The sequence below is a fragment of the Haliotis asinina genome, chromosome 3 (genome assembly GCF_037392515.1).
Source record: "Haliotis asinina isolate JCU_RB_2024 chromosome 3, JCU_Hal_asi_v2, whole genome shotgun sequence".
Lineage (NCBI taxonomy): Eukaryota > Metazoa > Mollusca > Gastropoda > Lepetellida > Haliotidae > Haliotis > Haliotis asinina.
Window position 1 is genome coordinate 34,051,963 of NC_090282.1, and position 13,670 is coordinate 34,065,632.

The following is a 13,670-nucleotide window of genomic DNA, read 5'->3' on the forward strand; positions in this document are numbered from 1 at the left end:
TATTTGTACAAGTCTTTATAGGAGTCATCATTTCATCAACAAACGTCAGTATGAAAATGTGTCATTTCGTAATGTGTATAGTTCGTATACGTACACATACATAACCTCCCGCACGCACGCACGCACGCACGCCCGAACGCACACACACACACACACACACACACTTGTAGCATAAGTACAAACGTGTAATAGAATGATCTAAAAGAAATACCCACTGTCACTTAATTCTCAACACTTCTCTTGTCATGAACCAATGATAACCAGATATAGAATAACATTTCACGCTCCAGATGTAAAGTATGTCCCAGTTTCAGTACAGGTGTCCTGGCGATTGCAAAATATCTATTCACTCGAAACCTCCCTTAATGACGCTTCTGGTATTTCGCAATATCTGGGACGCACCATTTACCTGCCCGTCCGACCTACTTTTCGAGTGGGCTTATAAATAGGGCTGTTCCGACTCACTCTCGACCCGTCTAGTTGAGTGTTCTTCGTGGCCAATAATCTGTGTTTCCAGGTGTGTGGTGGAGGATGGATGTGCTTTTAAGCAGTGTGCTTCTGACATTTGTTTGTCTCTTCTGTGGAATACGAACAGCAGGTAGGTGTCAGTGTTATATTGCCCACAGCACATGTATTTGAATGTTCTGTGATATGATTGTTACGATTTTGTGATTGGGTTATTCAGGCGTCTCGTTTGCTACAAACAAATGCCAAGCATTTCTCAACGATTCTCTCCTTCATTAATTATTGAGGTACCTATTTACGTTATGCTGCTTGAACGTAGACTTCTTGGTCTATCTACAGTGACCCCAGTCTGTTTGTAGCTCTGAATAAGTCTTATAACCGTGATATGGTGGCATCTGAGGGCATTGGACATCTAAACCACTGTCATTGGTTTATTTCGGCATGATCGAAAATAATACGATTTAACTCCTCTGAAATTATTGTATGTTTACTTGTTACTTATACATCAACTCGATGCGCAAATGTGAACGTGTCACAACAACGGAACAGAAACAGGTTAAGATTCTGTTTTTACATCCACCGACACGTTTGTCCCCACTGATACACAATGTACTATCGCCAACAGTTTCCATATTTATGCGAAGCCAATTACTACAGTCACGTAGCATAAGGAATCTGTTAACAACCAGTGTTGTAGTCAGACATAGACATAGTTACTGTCATTGTATTTTGTCAGCAACTCCGTGTATACGGTAGTAGTGAAAATACCATAGGCCAAAATTACCTATACACATACCATAGCAGTGAGTACAACAGAAATAAACATATCTTAGAAAATAGCACATCTATATTGTATAGCATTTTATTTTGTGAGAAGACCTTCTGATTGATATTCGTTTTCTGTCTCATAGCAAGTGCAATATTCACACAACCGGTTTTCCATGTATATCCTTAACTGTTTCATTTTTTGCATCGGATTGAGATCGTGAGATCTGAAACAGGACAGTGCTGTTAGGAACGTTATGCAACTATGTTTTCAGTCAATGATTTAAATAAAAAGTAATGATTTTAATAACCTTGCTTAAATATACATAATTATATCGTAGTCCTTGTCTTCGAATATAAATGAAATGACCCAATGAAATTTATTCCCCACTCAGGAGGTCAGAGACCTACATTACAGAAATACAACTTGATGTATAACAAGTGGTCAGTTAGTAGAATGTTTAAGAATGTGATTTTTTCTGGATGTGGTAGCGTGATCCAGGTATATATATACTTGCTACTTATAAAATATGAGTCAATAGTCTGTGCACACATAACGACGGTATGTATATTAGCCATTACAACTGCTGACACCATCCACAAATACTAAATAAGGCAACACACTGATAAGACGCATAACAAATAACAAATCTTTTAAATATGGAGAATATTTTGTACATATCGGAGTTAAACCTTAAGCGTGTGTGTGTGGGGGGGGGGGGGGCGGATTTAGAACATTCACGTATTCATGCAATATCTGGTTGGGGGACACAAGCTTCAACACTGCGTACCAATAAGTCTAACCTTACCCGCCGTTTTCAATGAATACTCTAGACACGTAGCTATCCCACCACCCTATTGAATAGTGAACACACCAAGTGTTCAGGTGAAACTTCACAACTGTATATTTTTCCACTGTTTTAATGAATCTCCCAAACTATTCATCTTCCTCCCACATTCAATGGTACCTGCGGAAGATAATATTCCGTGTCTCCATACTAACCTGCTAGTTGTTGACAGACAATGTATGTTATACATGCATGTGGCTGATGTATTTCAATTCCAATAATCATGCAAAAACTCGATGGAGATTGACATGCATTATGGTTTGGACCGTTCGTAATGAGCGAAACAGTCATTGTAATTTACAAGGAGTGAAAAATCAGAAAGCACTGCAAATATATAAACTAATCAGCCCATATTTTCCAGAACATTGAATTATGGGGATTGTAATTTTATGTACACAAACAGGAATGACATGGACATGCAAGTAAGTAGTGCTAGGTAGGTTGTAGGTAGGTATCTCTGATTGGTAAACTATCTTATCATAAAGGTTTGTGAAAACACTAATGATGGAAATTCAATGCCGGCATCAATAAGATAAAGGTTACAGGTATTACAAACGGAGGGAAATTGTCAGAACGAGAAATATAGTTCTGTAAACGATAGAATGAAGGCACTGTATCGTAAGAAAGCAACACCGCATATATATATATATATATATATATATATATATACACGTGTTAATGGTACTCGTCTTCAATTACATTCAGATTACACATTTCACATCCTATGTTCTTTTATAAAACCTAAATACGGGCGGGAGTCCTATTTTTCATTTTCTCACATTTAAACCAGAGCGATACGGTTTTCCTTCCACTTTTCATTCCTCTTTTGCATGGGCATATCTTTAAGCCTTTTTGTAATTGATAACAAGAGTAATGAGTGAGACTGTAAACCCTGTTCATGCCATGAATTACCAAATCCATTCAGAAATACTGATTCTTTCAGGTTTCTCACCGAAATCCTTTCCCCCATTTCTGTCATAGATATTCATGATATTATAACATTTGTTCGGAAATATGTTTGGAACCACACTCAATAAGTTTAACCAGTACTTAATATCAATTTGCTTCAATATTTCAGGGAAATCTACCACACTTGCCATATGCTGCTGAATTACATGTATTGCAACATATTTCTTCCCGTCAGATAAAAAAGACTGCATAAAAATTTGAATGTGTCTCGGGCACATGTTTTTCAAAAGTGCCGAGGGCAGTAGTAATTTTTTCAATTTTTGAGACAAAAAAAAACTGTAGCGAGAGAGGAACACGTTTTTATTTTTTCTCTCAAAAATACAGCTTGGAAAGTTTAGCATGTGTTAATGAGTAGTAGATTCAGTTACACTCATTGTTACAGACGTTCATTCCTACAGTGGATGATCTGCACGCGGCAAAGTCATTTTTTTTCAAATGGAAATAAAAAAAAGTGTTACGCGCACAAATAAAAGTCACGCGCCGATGCCCGAGAAACATTTCACATTTTTTATTTAGCCTAAACTGTTCTTACGGCGAAAGAAGCTTTCCCTAGATGTCCACGCTATGCCAAAGTATAGGACACATTTCACCATAAAGCAAACTTGAAAGAATTGTATGATAAGTCAAGGCTTATACAAATATTTAATAATCACTAATAATTCTTTATACTTGTAATGACTGGAGTAGAATGCAATTTAGAAGTTAGAAAGTGGAAGACCAAATTCTATTTTATTTCAAGTCTTATACAGCAGTAATTATTATATTTTTGGCTTGCGGTGTTGCTTTCTTACGATACAGTGCCTTCATTCTATCGTTTACAGAACTATATTTCTCGTTCTGATAATTTCCCTCCGTTTGTAATAACTGTAACCTTTATCTTATTGATGCCGGCATTCAATTTCCACTGTTGTGAGGTTTCACCTGTACACTTGGTGTGTTCACTATTCAATAGGGTGGTGGGATAGCTAAGTGTCTAGAGTATTCACTGAAAACGACGGGTAAGGTTAGACTTATTGGTACGTAGTGTTGAAGCTTGTGTCCCCCAACCAGATATTGCATGAATACGTGAATGTTCTAAATCCCCCCCCCCCCCACACACACACACACGCTTAAGGTTGAACTCCGACGTGTGCAAGACATTCTGCATATTTAAAAGATTTGTTATGCGTCTTATCAGTGTGTTGCCTTATTTAGTATTGCTGATGGTGTCAGCAGTTGTAATGGCTAATATACATACCGTCGTTATGTGTGCACAGACTGTTGACTCATGTTTTATAAGTAACAAGATATGCCATGCTCCTAACAAAGACCGAGGCTACTAATCTTCATAAAGCACAATCTCCATATCAAAATAGTATACCAACGTCATTGTTACCATGCCAAAAGCACTTGTGCCTTCATTATGCATGCAGATCATGGCGCTGTACCATGTGTTTGATAAACCATAGTGTTGTTTTTTTTTAAAAAAGCTGATGCAATACTAGTATTTTTCCACTGGTGAAGATGAGAAATCAATATGTGTCATCCTTCTTTAAGATAGACAGTTGATTTAAACGTTGATCTAAATGATTCAGAATGTCATCCAGAAGGGTATACAATCTGCATGCAGGTGAAGGCCTATACAATAAACGTTTGATGCTGTTCTGTTGTGATTGTTTTGACTGGTTCGGATCGGTGACATGATATTCGCGAAATCGTGAGGTTCCTTGTAATTGTGACGGGATCCACCGTTACGTCACGTTAAACTCATTCTTATGAGAACACCTGGTGTCATCACCTTTGATTGTTATCCGCAGACATATGTTTATGCTGTATCCAAAGTCACTTAGTGGAGATTGTATCTGATTATGGGGAAAGTAATATTTCTTTCAGTTTGGTGTGGATCCTTAAGCTTGCTCATTATTGATGTCACTGATTTGCCTCCTTGAAAATAGGACATGTATAAAATGCCGTGGTTCTCTGAGCCAACTGATTAAACAACTCGTTCACTTCATTCTCATCGCATTTCCAGCGGCCTGTATTTAGCAGAGATGACTATTTCTTACACGTTGAAAGTAATGTATTTAGTTTCAAGTATCGGTTTCACTGATACCTGGAATTAGTAAGACATTTTGAATCGTATCCCATGCATGCCGAATAAATATTGCTTTGACAAACATTTAATTTGATGATATAAAAACAATATAAGCGAAACGGGGATACTAACTGATCGTTATCTAACATAAGTTAAAGTTGTTTAAATATTACAACAGTCAAATCCTTAAAGTGATAACACCTGTTGTAAATGTCCAGAAGTCAATTGTCTCCAGCGAAACAAACAATAGCGCAAGTAAATCAGTTTTATTGCAACATTTTGAACAACAGGGATGTAACCAACGTTCTTAATTAACCCTTGTTGTCAAATTTCAAGGTCTGTTCAGTGGTGTTATGTAGAGAATTATACCACTTTCGCGAACGACGCCTGCGCCTGTTCTTGATTGAGAGACTGGATAGGTCAATTATGCAGACAGATGGTTCAATACAACCCAAGTCCTTGTACCGACATCAGCCAGTGCTTCTGCTTGTTGATCAGCTACAACATTTTGATGAAGAGGAGAACAAATATGAAACGATATCGACAAATATGAAAGAACGCATATTACTAGGATTTTCTGTCATACTGTCACTGGCACTGGTCACAAAATCTGGAACCTAAAATTCATATAAAATCCACTGTAATGGGTGATTTCAGATTTACAGCAAAACGCATTAGGCATGTGGGAAGCGTGTTTGAGTTAGTGGTGAATAATCCATTTGGAAAGTACTAATTGGTTGTAAAACCTCAGAAGAGGCAATGAAATGCAATGCACAAAACAACTGTGTAGAATGTAATTGTTTACAAGTAATATGTTTCTAATGGTTGATGTTCATGTAAATGGTTCAAATGTTCAATGACGTGTACAGCTGTAGAGATTGTGGCTAGTATTGCCATACACACCCGTGTCGTCGTCAGGGGAATATCTACATACATACCCGGCACATACTCGTACATACCCGACCTTGTGTTGAGACCGTACACAATAGTTCATTTGATCTGTTTAGCTTATCTAATGTTAAGTTTGTTAAGAATGAGTCTCGCGTACTTAAAGAGTTAAAGAGTTAAAGGGTGTGAGTGTTGTAGCGATTGGGGGCTTGTTGGTAGGAGATACACCCGAAAATAACTATGAAAAATCAGACCTGACTTCAGAGACGTTACATTCCAAATGCTTGTTGATGCTGATGCTGATGTTGATGTTGCTGCTGCTGCTGCTGCTGCTGCTGCTGCTGCTGCTGCTGATGATGATGATGATGATGACTATGACAGTCTAATGCATTTTCTGAACCTGAAGGTGTGGTCTGAGATAAAAACTTGAATATAATAAGCTTGTTAGACTCATAGATCATTATTACATAGGTTTTCAAGAACAATAATTAATTGGTTTGATGAGATATATATAGTTGTCGATTCTCAGAAATACATGATTACCCATTCCCATGTTCACCAGAATTATTGGTTTCAAGAGTAGAATCAATACTTAAAGTAAAATCAATATTTATAAACATATGAACTGGCCTCTTGTTGGAAAGGAAACTTATATCAAAGTCTTAAACAATTTATGCTTTGAAAACAACCTTTTCCCTTCCCCAAAGAGTGCTTATTCCAATTCTCAGATTTAAGTCATCACATCATACTGATCGAAACAGGACCCTGATACAACATCCTTAGAGAAAGCAGACTCTGGTAACTTTGTGATTATCCTTCTGTTGGGAACGAATTCCATTACCTTTTCAAATATGAAACTCTCCTTCAACAGCGGAGGATGCATATCCCAGGTTATATCTCTGAATGACTTTAATTTCAATAAAGAAAAGAAAAGATCGCTATTTTTAAAAGACTTTGTCAGATGTATTGAAATTGTACTTTAATGAATTGTGCTATAATAATAATGCATTTACCTAGTATTCAGCACCCTGACTGTATATTTGCGTTTATTTGTATATTATAGTGCTTTTATATGCCACTGTGCGTGGGTTTAGTTAGAGAGAATATAATTTCCTGTTGGGAAGTTCTGAGGTTATCAGAACTTAGACAAGAATGGGATGTACAACAAAAGGTGTTAACATCAATCAAAGCGCCAAACAGCATCGCCTTCATTTGCAAATTTTATATGAAATGTAAATATAAGGGACTTGGCATAAACTGGTTATCTTTCATTCAACATAAATTCAGACCCTTGGTGTGAACCATTTTATACACCCTCATCTGCCTGTCAATAAGGTTTTCTTTCTTTTCTCTTCACACAGAGCCAATAGTAGAAACACAAGTGCAAAGTCCCAAGGCATACTGACAACACACGAGCGAGAATGACCACATGTGAGTGAGGTGTTTAAAGTGGGTGTATATATACATACAAGGAATGATGGATGAAATGGATAGGAAAATACATAAATTACCTATTTACTGATGTGATAAAATGATAATACCTGAATGACTTTGCAGAAATCAACAAGACACGTGTGATGTTAACAAAACTAGAAACAAACATTAAGGCCTATCTGATCTAACCCGGGAACAAAAGATTGTTTTCAAGTTCAAATTAAGCATAACGTAGGCTAAAACAGCCTTTGGTTTCTTTGTTAAATCTGCTGTTAGGCCTTTTCTGATGCTTCAACTAATCAAAATGACCGAACTGGTAAACGGGTTATAAACTTAAATAACGACTTAGTGCATGACTCTACATTATGCGTTTGTTAACCAGGTTGAAATGTAGGGATGGGCAAATGATTAAGGCAGCCTGTTCAAACACAGTTCATAATGTACCACCCAGAGAACGTCTCCCTATGCGAGCCATAATATAGTCTACCAATCATGACGTATTGTCATATTGTGCATGGAAACAGTGGTTTTTTAATACCATTTTTCAAACGGGTGACCACGGCAACAGCATGTCTACCATATACATTGTATGTCAGCTATTCTTGCATTTATCAATAACCACACATGAACATCATGTGAAATGTTTAACTTCCCCTGACAAAGATTCAGACGTCGGCATCTCCACTATCACTGCTTGTGGTCTAAACATATATATCATATTTTCCGTTTGGTTGAGCAAAAACAAAGGTATTTTGGCCAAAAGTTTAATTTTAGATTCAGGTATTTCCATGGTCTAGCGTCATTCATAACCCTCAAACTAGCAGTTACCTTCCACAAATTTACCCACTCAACTGTAATTCAAGGAGGCAAGTGAGACTGCCTCAACTTTTCGCACATAAATCTATGTTTTAAGATTCAAAGTGACAACGCAACTCACCACAAGGCTCTTAGACAAAGAAATGATTTCAACTTTCCAGTAGACAACTTTCATTTCACGTCAAGAGATATTCCAACAGCTCCATACTTCAGTTTTCATATTTTGCAACGTTTGAGGTAGTTGAACATTCTCCCTTTACGAAGGTTTTATGCGACTCAGAAGATGTCCGATCTAGAAGCAGTATTGGATGCATCATTAAACTCTTTCAGAAATAAAGTGGTAGACACATTGCAAAATTTAATGCATCATCAAAAATAATTTTTTATGTTGATGTTGACCTATATTGTGCGTTGCCAATTTTGTTCATGCGGGCAAGTGAATAGCAATTGCACATGTTTATGATGACGGACGGACACACGCAGGCACAACCTTCTAGCAGAAGCACACGTCCGTTAGTGGACAACATAATAGCAGGACCTAAACGAATAATACATTCTTGCACCTAAGCCTCCACATTTTTCTTGTCGTGAACTGAGGATAACTTTTCAATGATTTAATAACTTTCCCTGCTTGTGCACAGCATAACATATCATACACCAGATATCATCTGCAGAAAAAAATAACATATTGCACAAGTGTGTCCCTCTGGAAGACAGGTGTAATGGGGAATATAAAGATCAGGGCCTTCTTTCACACAGGACTAAGGTGATCGGAAGTCGTTAAGGTAACTGTCGTGCAATGTTAAAGAATGAGAGTTAAGGTTAAAATTAGTAAAGATTGCTTCGTAAAAGGAGACCCTGTTCATTAGAAACCTTATTCAAGACGTCTGTGGTCTTTTGCAATATCAGTGACCTGTTCATCCACGTACCATTATTCACCTGCACAACATTGTGCAACACAGCTATTTTCCTCCAAGCCCGACCTGCTTTTCGAGTGGGCTTACAAATGGAGTTGTTTAAACGTGACTAGTAGGTATTCCGACTTTTTGAGTGTAATATGTGGCCAATAATCTGTTTTAAGTACGTGGTGAAGGATGGATGTGCTTTAAAGCTGTGTAGCAGGCGTCCCAGGGGAATTAATGTCTGTTTACTTGTTATTTATGCATTAGCTTCATATGAAAGTTTCGAGTTTTCTTATCAGAATATTATAAGAACTACATGCGAACGGTGACAGTTATATTAACAGTTTTGATTAAGCTTTTAAGCTTACCATGTATGTAAGACTACATATATTGTTACCCTTGTCTTAGATCATATGTGAAATGATCTCATATAGTCACACGTTGTTCTCACTAAAGGAAATAATACCCTAAAGACAGACGTATGTTTTGGCATACAAAACCCAGTTATTTTCACCCTCTCTGTTGTGCCACCGTTTTCTAAACCCCATAATTCAGCATCATAAAGCAAAATCTTACGAATGTTAAAGTCGAAAATCTGGGGAAAAGTGTTAAACCTAATGATTCCAATGGAATAGGTTTCCATACGTTTTGTAAAACAGCAATTATAAACTGTTGCGCTTGCTGTGTGACTTTGTTACGATGTAACAGCGCTTCCGATGTTTACAGAACCCGATTTCTGGTTTGGTTAATTTCCCTCCGTTTGTAATAATCATAACCTTTAGTGATATTGACATTCAGTTTGCACAAACCTTTACAGCATGATACTTTGCCAGTTAGAGATAGATACAAACCCAGCCCCACACATACACGTGCATACACGAATATTGCACTAATATTAATGTTCTATATCCTACTCACACTCAATTTATGTTGCATTCAGGTACATACATATGTACAAGAGATTCTCTTTAAGGATACGGCTTCTTATATGCTGGGATGATAGTTTGTTGTAGTTTTGCTGATTGCGTCTATAAATGCTGTCGCCACGTGTGCACAAGCTATTAACTCATGTTTTTATAAGTAACAAGACAAGTTCCTTCATTAAGCACTCTACCTACAATCTCCACATAAAAAAAACATACCAACGCCACTGTAACCGTGACAACAAAATCATTCGGGAAATCGTGCAGTTCCATGTATTTGTGTCGGGAGCAGGGTAAGCTTGCTTTTAAGAGAACGTCAGCTGTCATCACCTTTGTTATCCATAGACAAATGCTTCATATTCTATATTCGAAATCACACAGTGGGAATTATTTATGACTATGGAAAAGATTCTACCATACTGGTGTGGATTCTGGCCTTGCTTATTTTTTCAGTCACATTTACAGGCTGCCGTAATGCATCAGGAATATCCTGCCTAACTCACTTAATCACTTCATCCTCTTCGTATTTCCAGCAGCTTGTCACTGGATTGTCTGGTCCAAAGTCGATTACATACAAACCGCCGCCATATATCTGGAATAGTGCAGAGTGCGGCGTAAAACTCACTCACCCACTCTTCAATCTGTATTCAGCTGAGGAATGGCATGTACATGTGCAGTACCAGTTACTTGTCTAAAACTGTTTTCTTTTCATGTAGATGCACAGTGCTATGAAACCCTGAATGCAACGGACATTCCCCAGATTTTCACCTCGCCAGGATACCCCTTGAAATATCCTGCGTGAGTATGTCAAATATCTAACGATAGTAACTTGTACCAGTACCTGGAAATCACCAAGATAAAATGTGTTCCAAATTCGTACATTTTCTACAGTCAGAAAAGGTTGTCAGTAATGGGACATAATGGGTGGACATTCTGAACCTGAAGAAAAACAAGACTTGCTTCAGCACAGAAAGACCTGGCCGAAAGGGGAAATAGTTTGGTTCAGGGACTGTGAATGTGATATACACTACGTTGCGACATACATGGGATATTGTCAATTAAGCAGACGCTATTTCATCTGTAAGGTCAATATTTTCACAAGTACGATACTAATCTACGTCACTTTCATGTCAAGTCTTGCGTTTATTCTTCCAATAACAGGATGATAGTTGTTTGCTGAAAAATAATAGAAAAAATAAACGAAAAAATATCAACACCAAGAGGTCATTCTTTCGTTTGACGTTATTTTAATTATCAAGGTTCGTGGTGACACATGTTTGCCCTACACATTCTAAATGTATCGTATCCTATGGGTGAGACAATTTATGTCAGAACTCTTACTCCACTATTGGAAAAACAACATGTGGGACAGTTTGGATCAATAGCTAAGTGAAAGGCCCACGTACGGTTCTCGGATAAAGTGGAAGGTTGACATAAAAAGATTATGGTTGATCGTGTAAAACCATTTTGTTTGCAGAAACCTCCAGTGCACATGGCATATTCGCGCAACAGATCCAAGTCAGGTGGTTGTCTTGGAAACATTGGACTCCATGATCCATGCTACGATTGATTGCGATAAAGACACTGCTGCCTTGTTTGAAGGTAAGATAAATCACACAGAGTAATATGAATAGTCACGACGTCAGCTGTCTGAGGACTGCTTTGATGCCTCTTTAGGAGACAAAATATTGTTGCTGCATTCGTGAATGAAATAGTTATGATACATAGATTTTAAGCATGATTGATAACGATTGATATTATTTGACATTAACAAGGTACATTTGTTGAAAATTTCTTTGCTTCATATTTTAAGTCATTGTCGTCACGTATTTGTAGGCCCGTTTTATCAAGGTGTTTACACTGTGTTTCATGATTCCAGAAATGTGGGATACGTGCGTGTTAGCAGATCGTGGGTTGGCCTTAGCAATGGTGTCTCGTTGATAAGCGCCATATACTTTCTGTCTCCCTCTGTTTAAGCACACTGACATTATATTAGTATTGACATATTTTCCAAAGTCCTCAGTTACTATCGACATGGACGTGACCTGTTGTATGATCAAAATTACTTCATGGACAGTTAAATGCATGTAGTGTAGGACGAAACTTTAGTCACTTCTGATGTAAAGAGTTACCCACTGACAATGCGTCTATTTATTCCTACAGGTCCAGTTGCTACTGAGGCGAGGCTGGTACGCAAATGGTGTAGTGATCTTCGATACTACTCTGCCGATTCGAACAGTTACTTCCTGTTCTTCCGCACTGATTCAAAGTTCGAGAACAGAGGATTCCAAGTACGCTATTACCAAGGACAGCGTGAGTACATCAGAATATTGCAAGTCGAGTAAATTAACTTATTATGTTCAGAAGCGATTGGTCCGGAAACTCTCCATTCTGTACATCTCTGTACCAAAATGAGAGCCGTTTTGGATGAATAGGATGGCCATCACTAAATGTGATTAGGTCTCGAGAATAATATGCTACGTCAGTGTATTTTCATAGGTTAATTTCAAACCCAAATCTTTCTTAGAATCCATAGTATACACTATAAATTATGGAAATGTGTACACCCGAATAACCGAGACCCGTTTCAATATATGGTGTCTAAGGAATTGATTTTCACAACACAAGACCGAATGTTAGTTAATTTATTGATTGATAGGTTTACATAATTATAAATTTAACTTTGACTACATATTATTAAAATAAAAAAATGATTCTTTGATAGCTCCCATGACAAATGTAAAGTTAACGTATTTGTACAATAGACACCGAACAACAGGTTTAAAATACATTGACTTCTTTTTGCTCTTTTACATCATATCATAAACTATTATTTTCCATCCATTGCTTGGCTTTTGTCATGTGTACCAGTGTTCATGTTTTCTGCTTCAGGCAGTGGACCGTGTGACCGTGATCTTGTGGCTAACCGTACCTTCCAAAACATTATATCACCTGGGTACCCCATTGGATATTTCCAGTATGTCTTTCAGCTATGTCTATACACACTTCTATACGACTCTATAGTGGTGTCAGGATATGTTTGGTACTCTATAACATATGCGTGTTTTATTAGGACGTGTATCGAACGTATCATGACCCTTTCCCATGATAACCGGCCAGCCCCTAAATACATTTGTTTGTGACTGTTTCAGTGACCTGTCCTGCACCTACAGCATCCAGGCAGAGCAATCGACTGACCGGATACAGATAGACGTGGTCGACATGCATATTGAGAACTCTATCAGTTGTGAAGACGATAATATTACCATCATTGATCCCAGTACGTGGATGTATCCCATGTCTCTTCTCTACACGCGTGTATCTAATAACTATACCTGCATTGGACCTGCATTGTGTCTCTTGTGGGACTGAAAGTGGGTGTGGACAGAGGGCCTGATCATTAAGCCATATAAAGCAATATTGTATGATGTGGGGACAAGATGTAAAACTTGTGTTCACATTGAAGTAACTTAAAGCCTCATCCATACTTAATACTAGCGGAAAATAAAGAAAATGAATGTAGCTATCAATTTTGTAAAGAGACCGTAGACACCGTTGATAAAACACGCATTCCATTGATTGTGTT

At 37.7% G+C, this 13,670-nt stretch overlaps 1 protein-coding gene across 1 annotated transcript in view; it reads left to right on the plus strand.

The window, feature by feature from the left end:
* Positions 1-504: 504 nt before the first annotated feature.
* LOC137277845 (cubilin-like) overlaps positions 505-13,670 on the plus strand; it is a 29,416-nt gene continuing 16,250 nt past the window's right edge. Inside the window, exons 1-6 of the mRNA XM_067809810.1 lie at positions 505-598; positions 10,801-10,882; positions 11,562-11,686; positions 12,248-12,397; positions 12,977-13,061; positions 13,237-13,364. Of these exons, the coding sequence (XP_067665911.1) occupies positions 532-598; positions 10,801-10,882; positions 11,562-11,686; positions 12,248-12,397; positions 12,977-13,061; positions 13,237-13,364 (637 nt within the window). The 5' untranslated portion in view covers positions 505-531. The remainder of the gene's footprint in view (positions 599-10,800; positions 10,883-11,561; positions 11,687-12,247; positions 12,398-12,976; positions 13,062-13,236; positions 13,365-13,670) is intronic.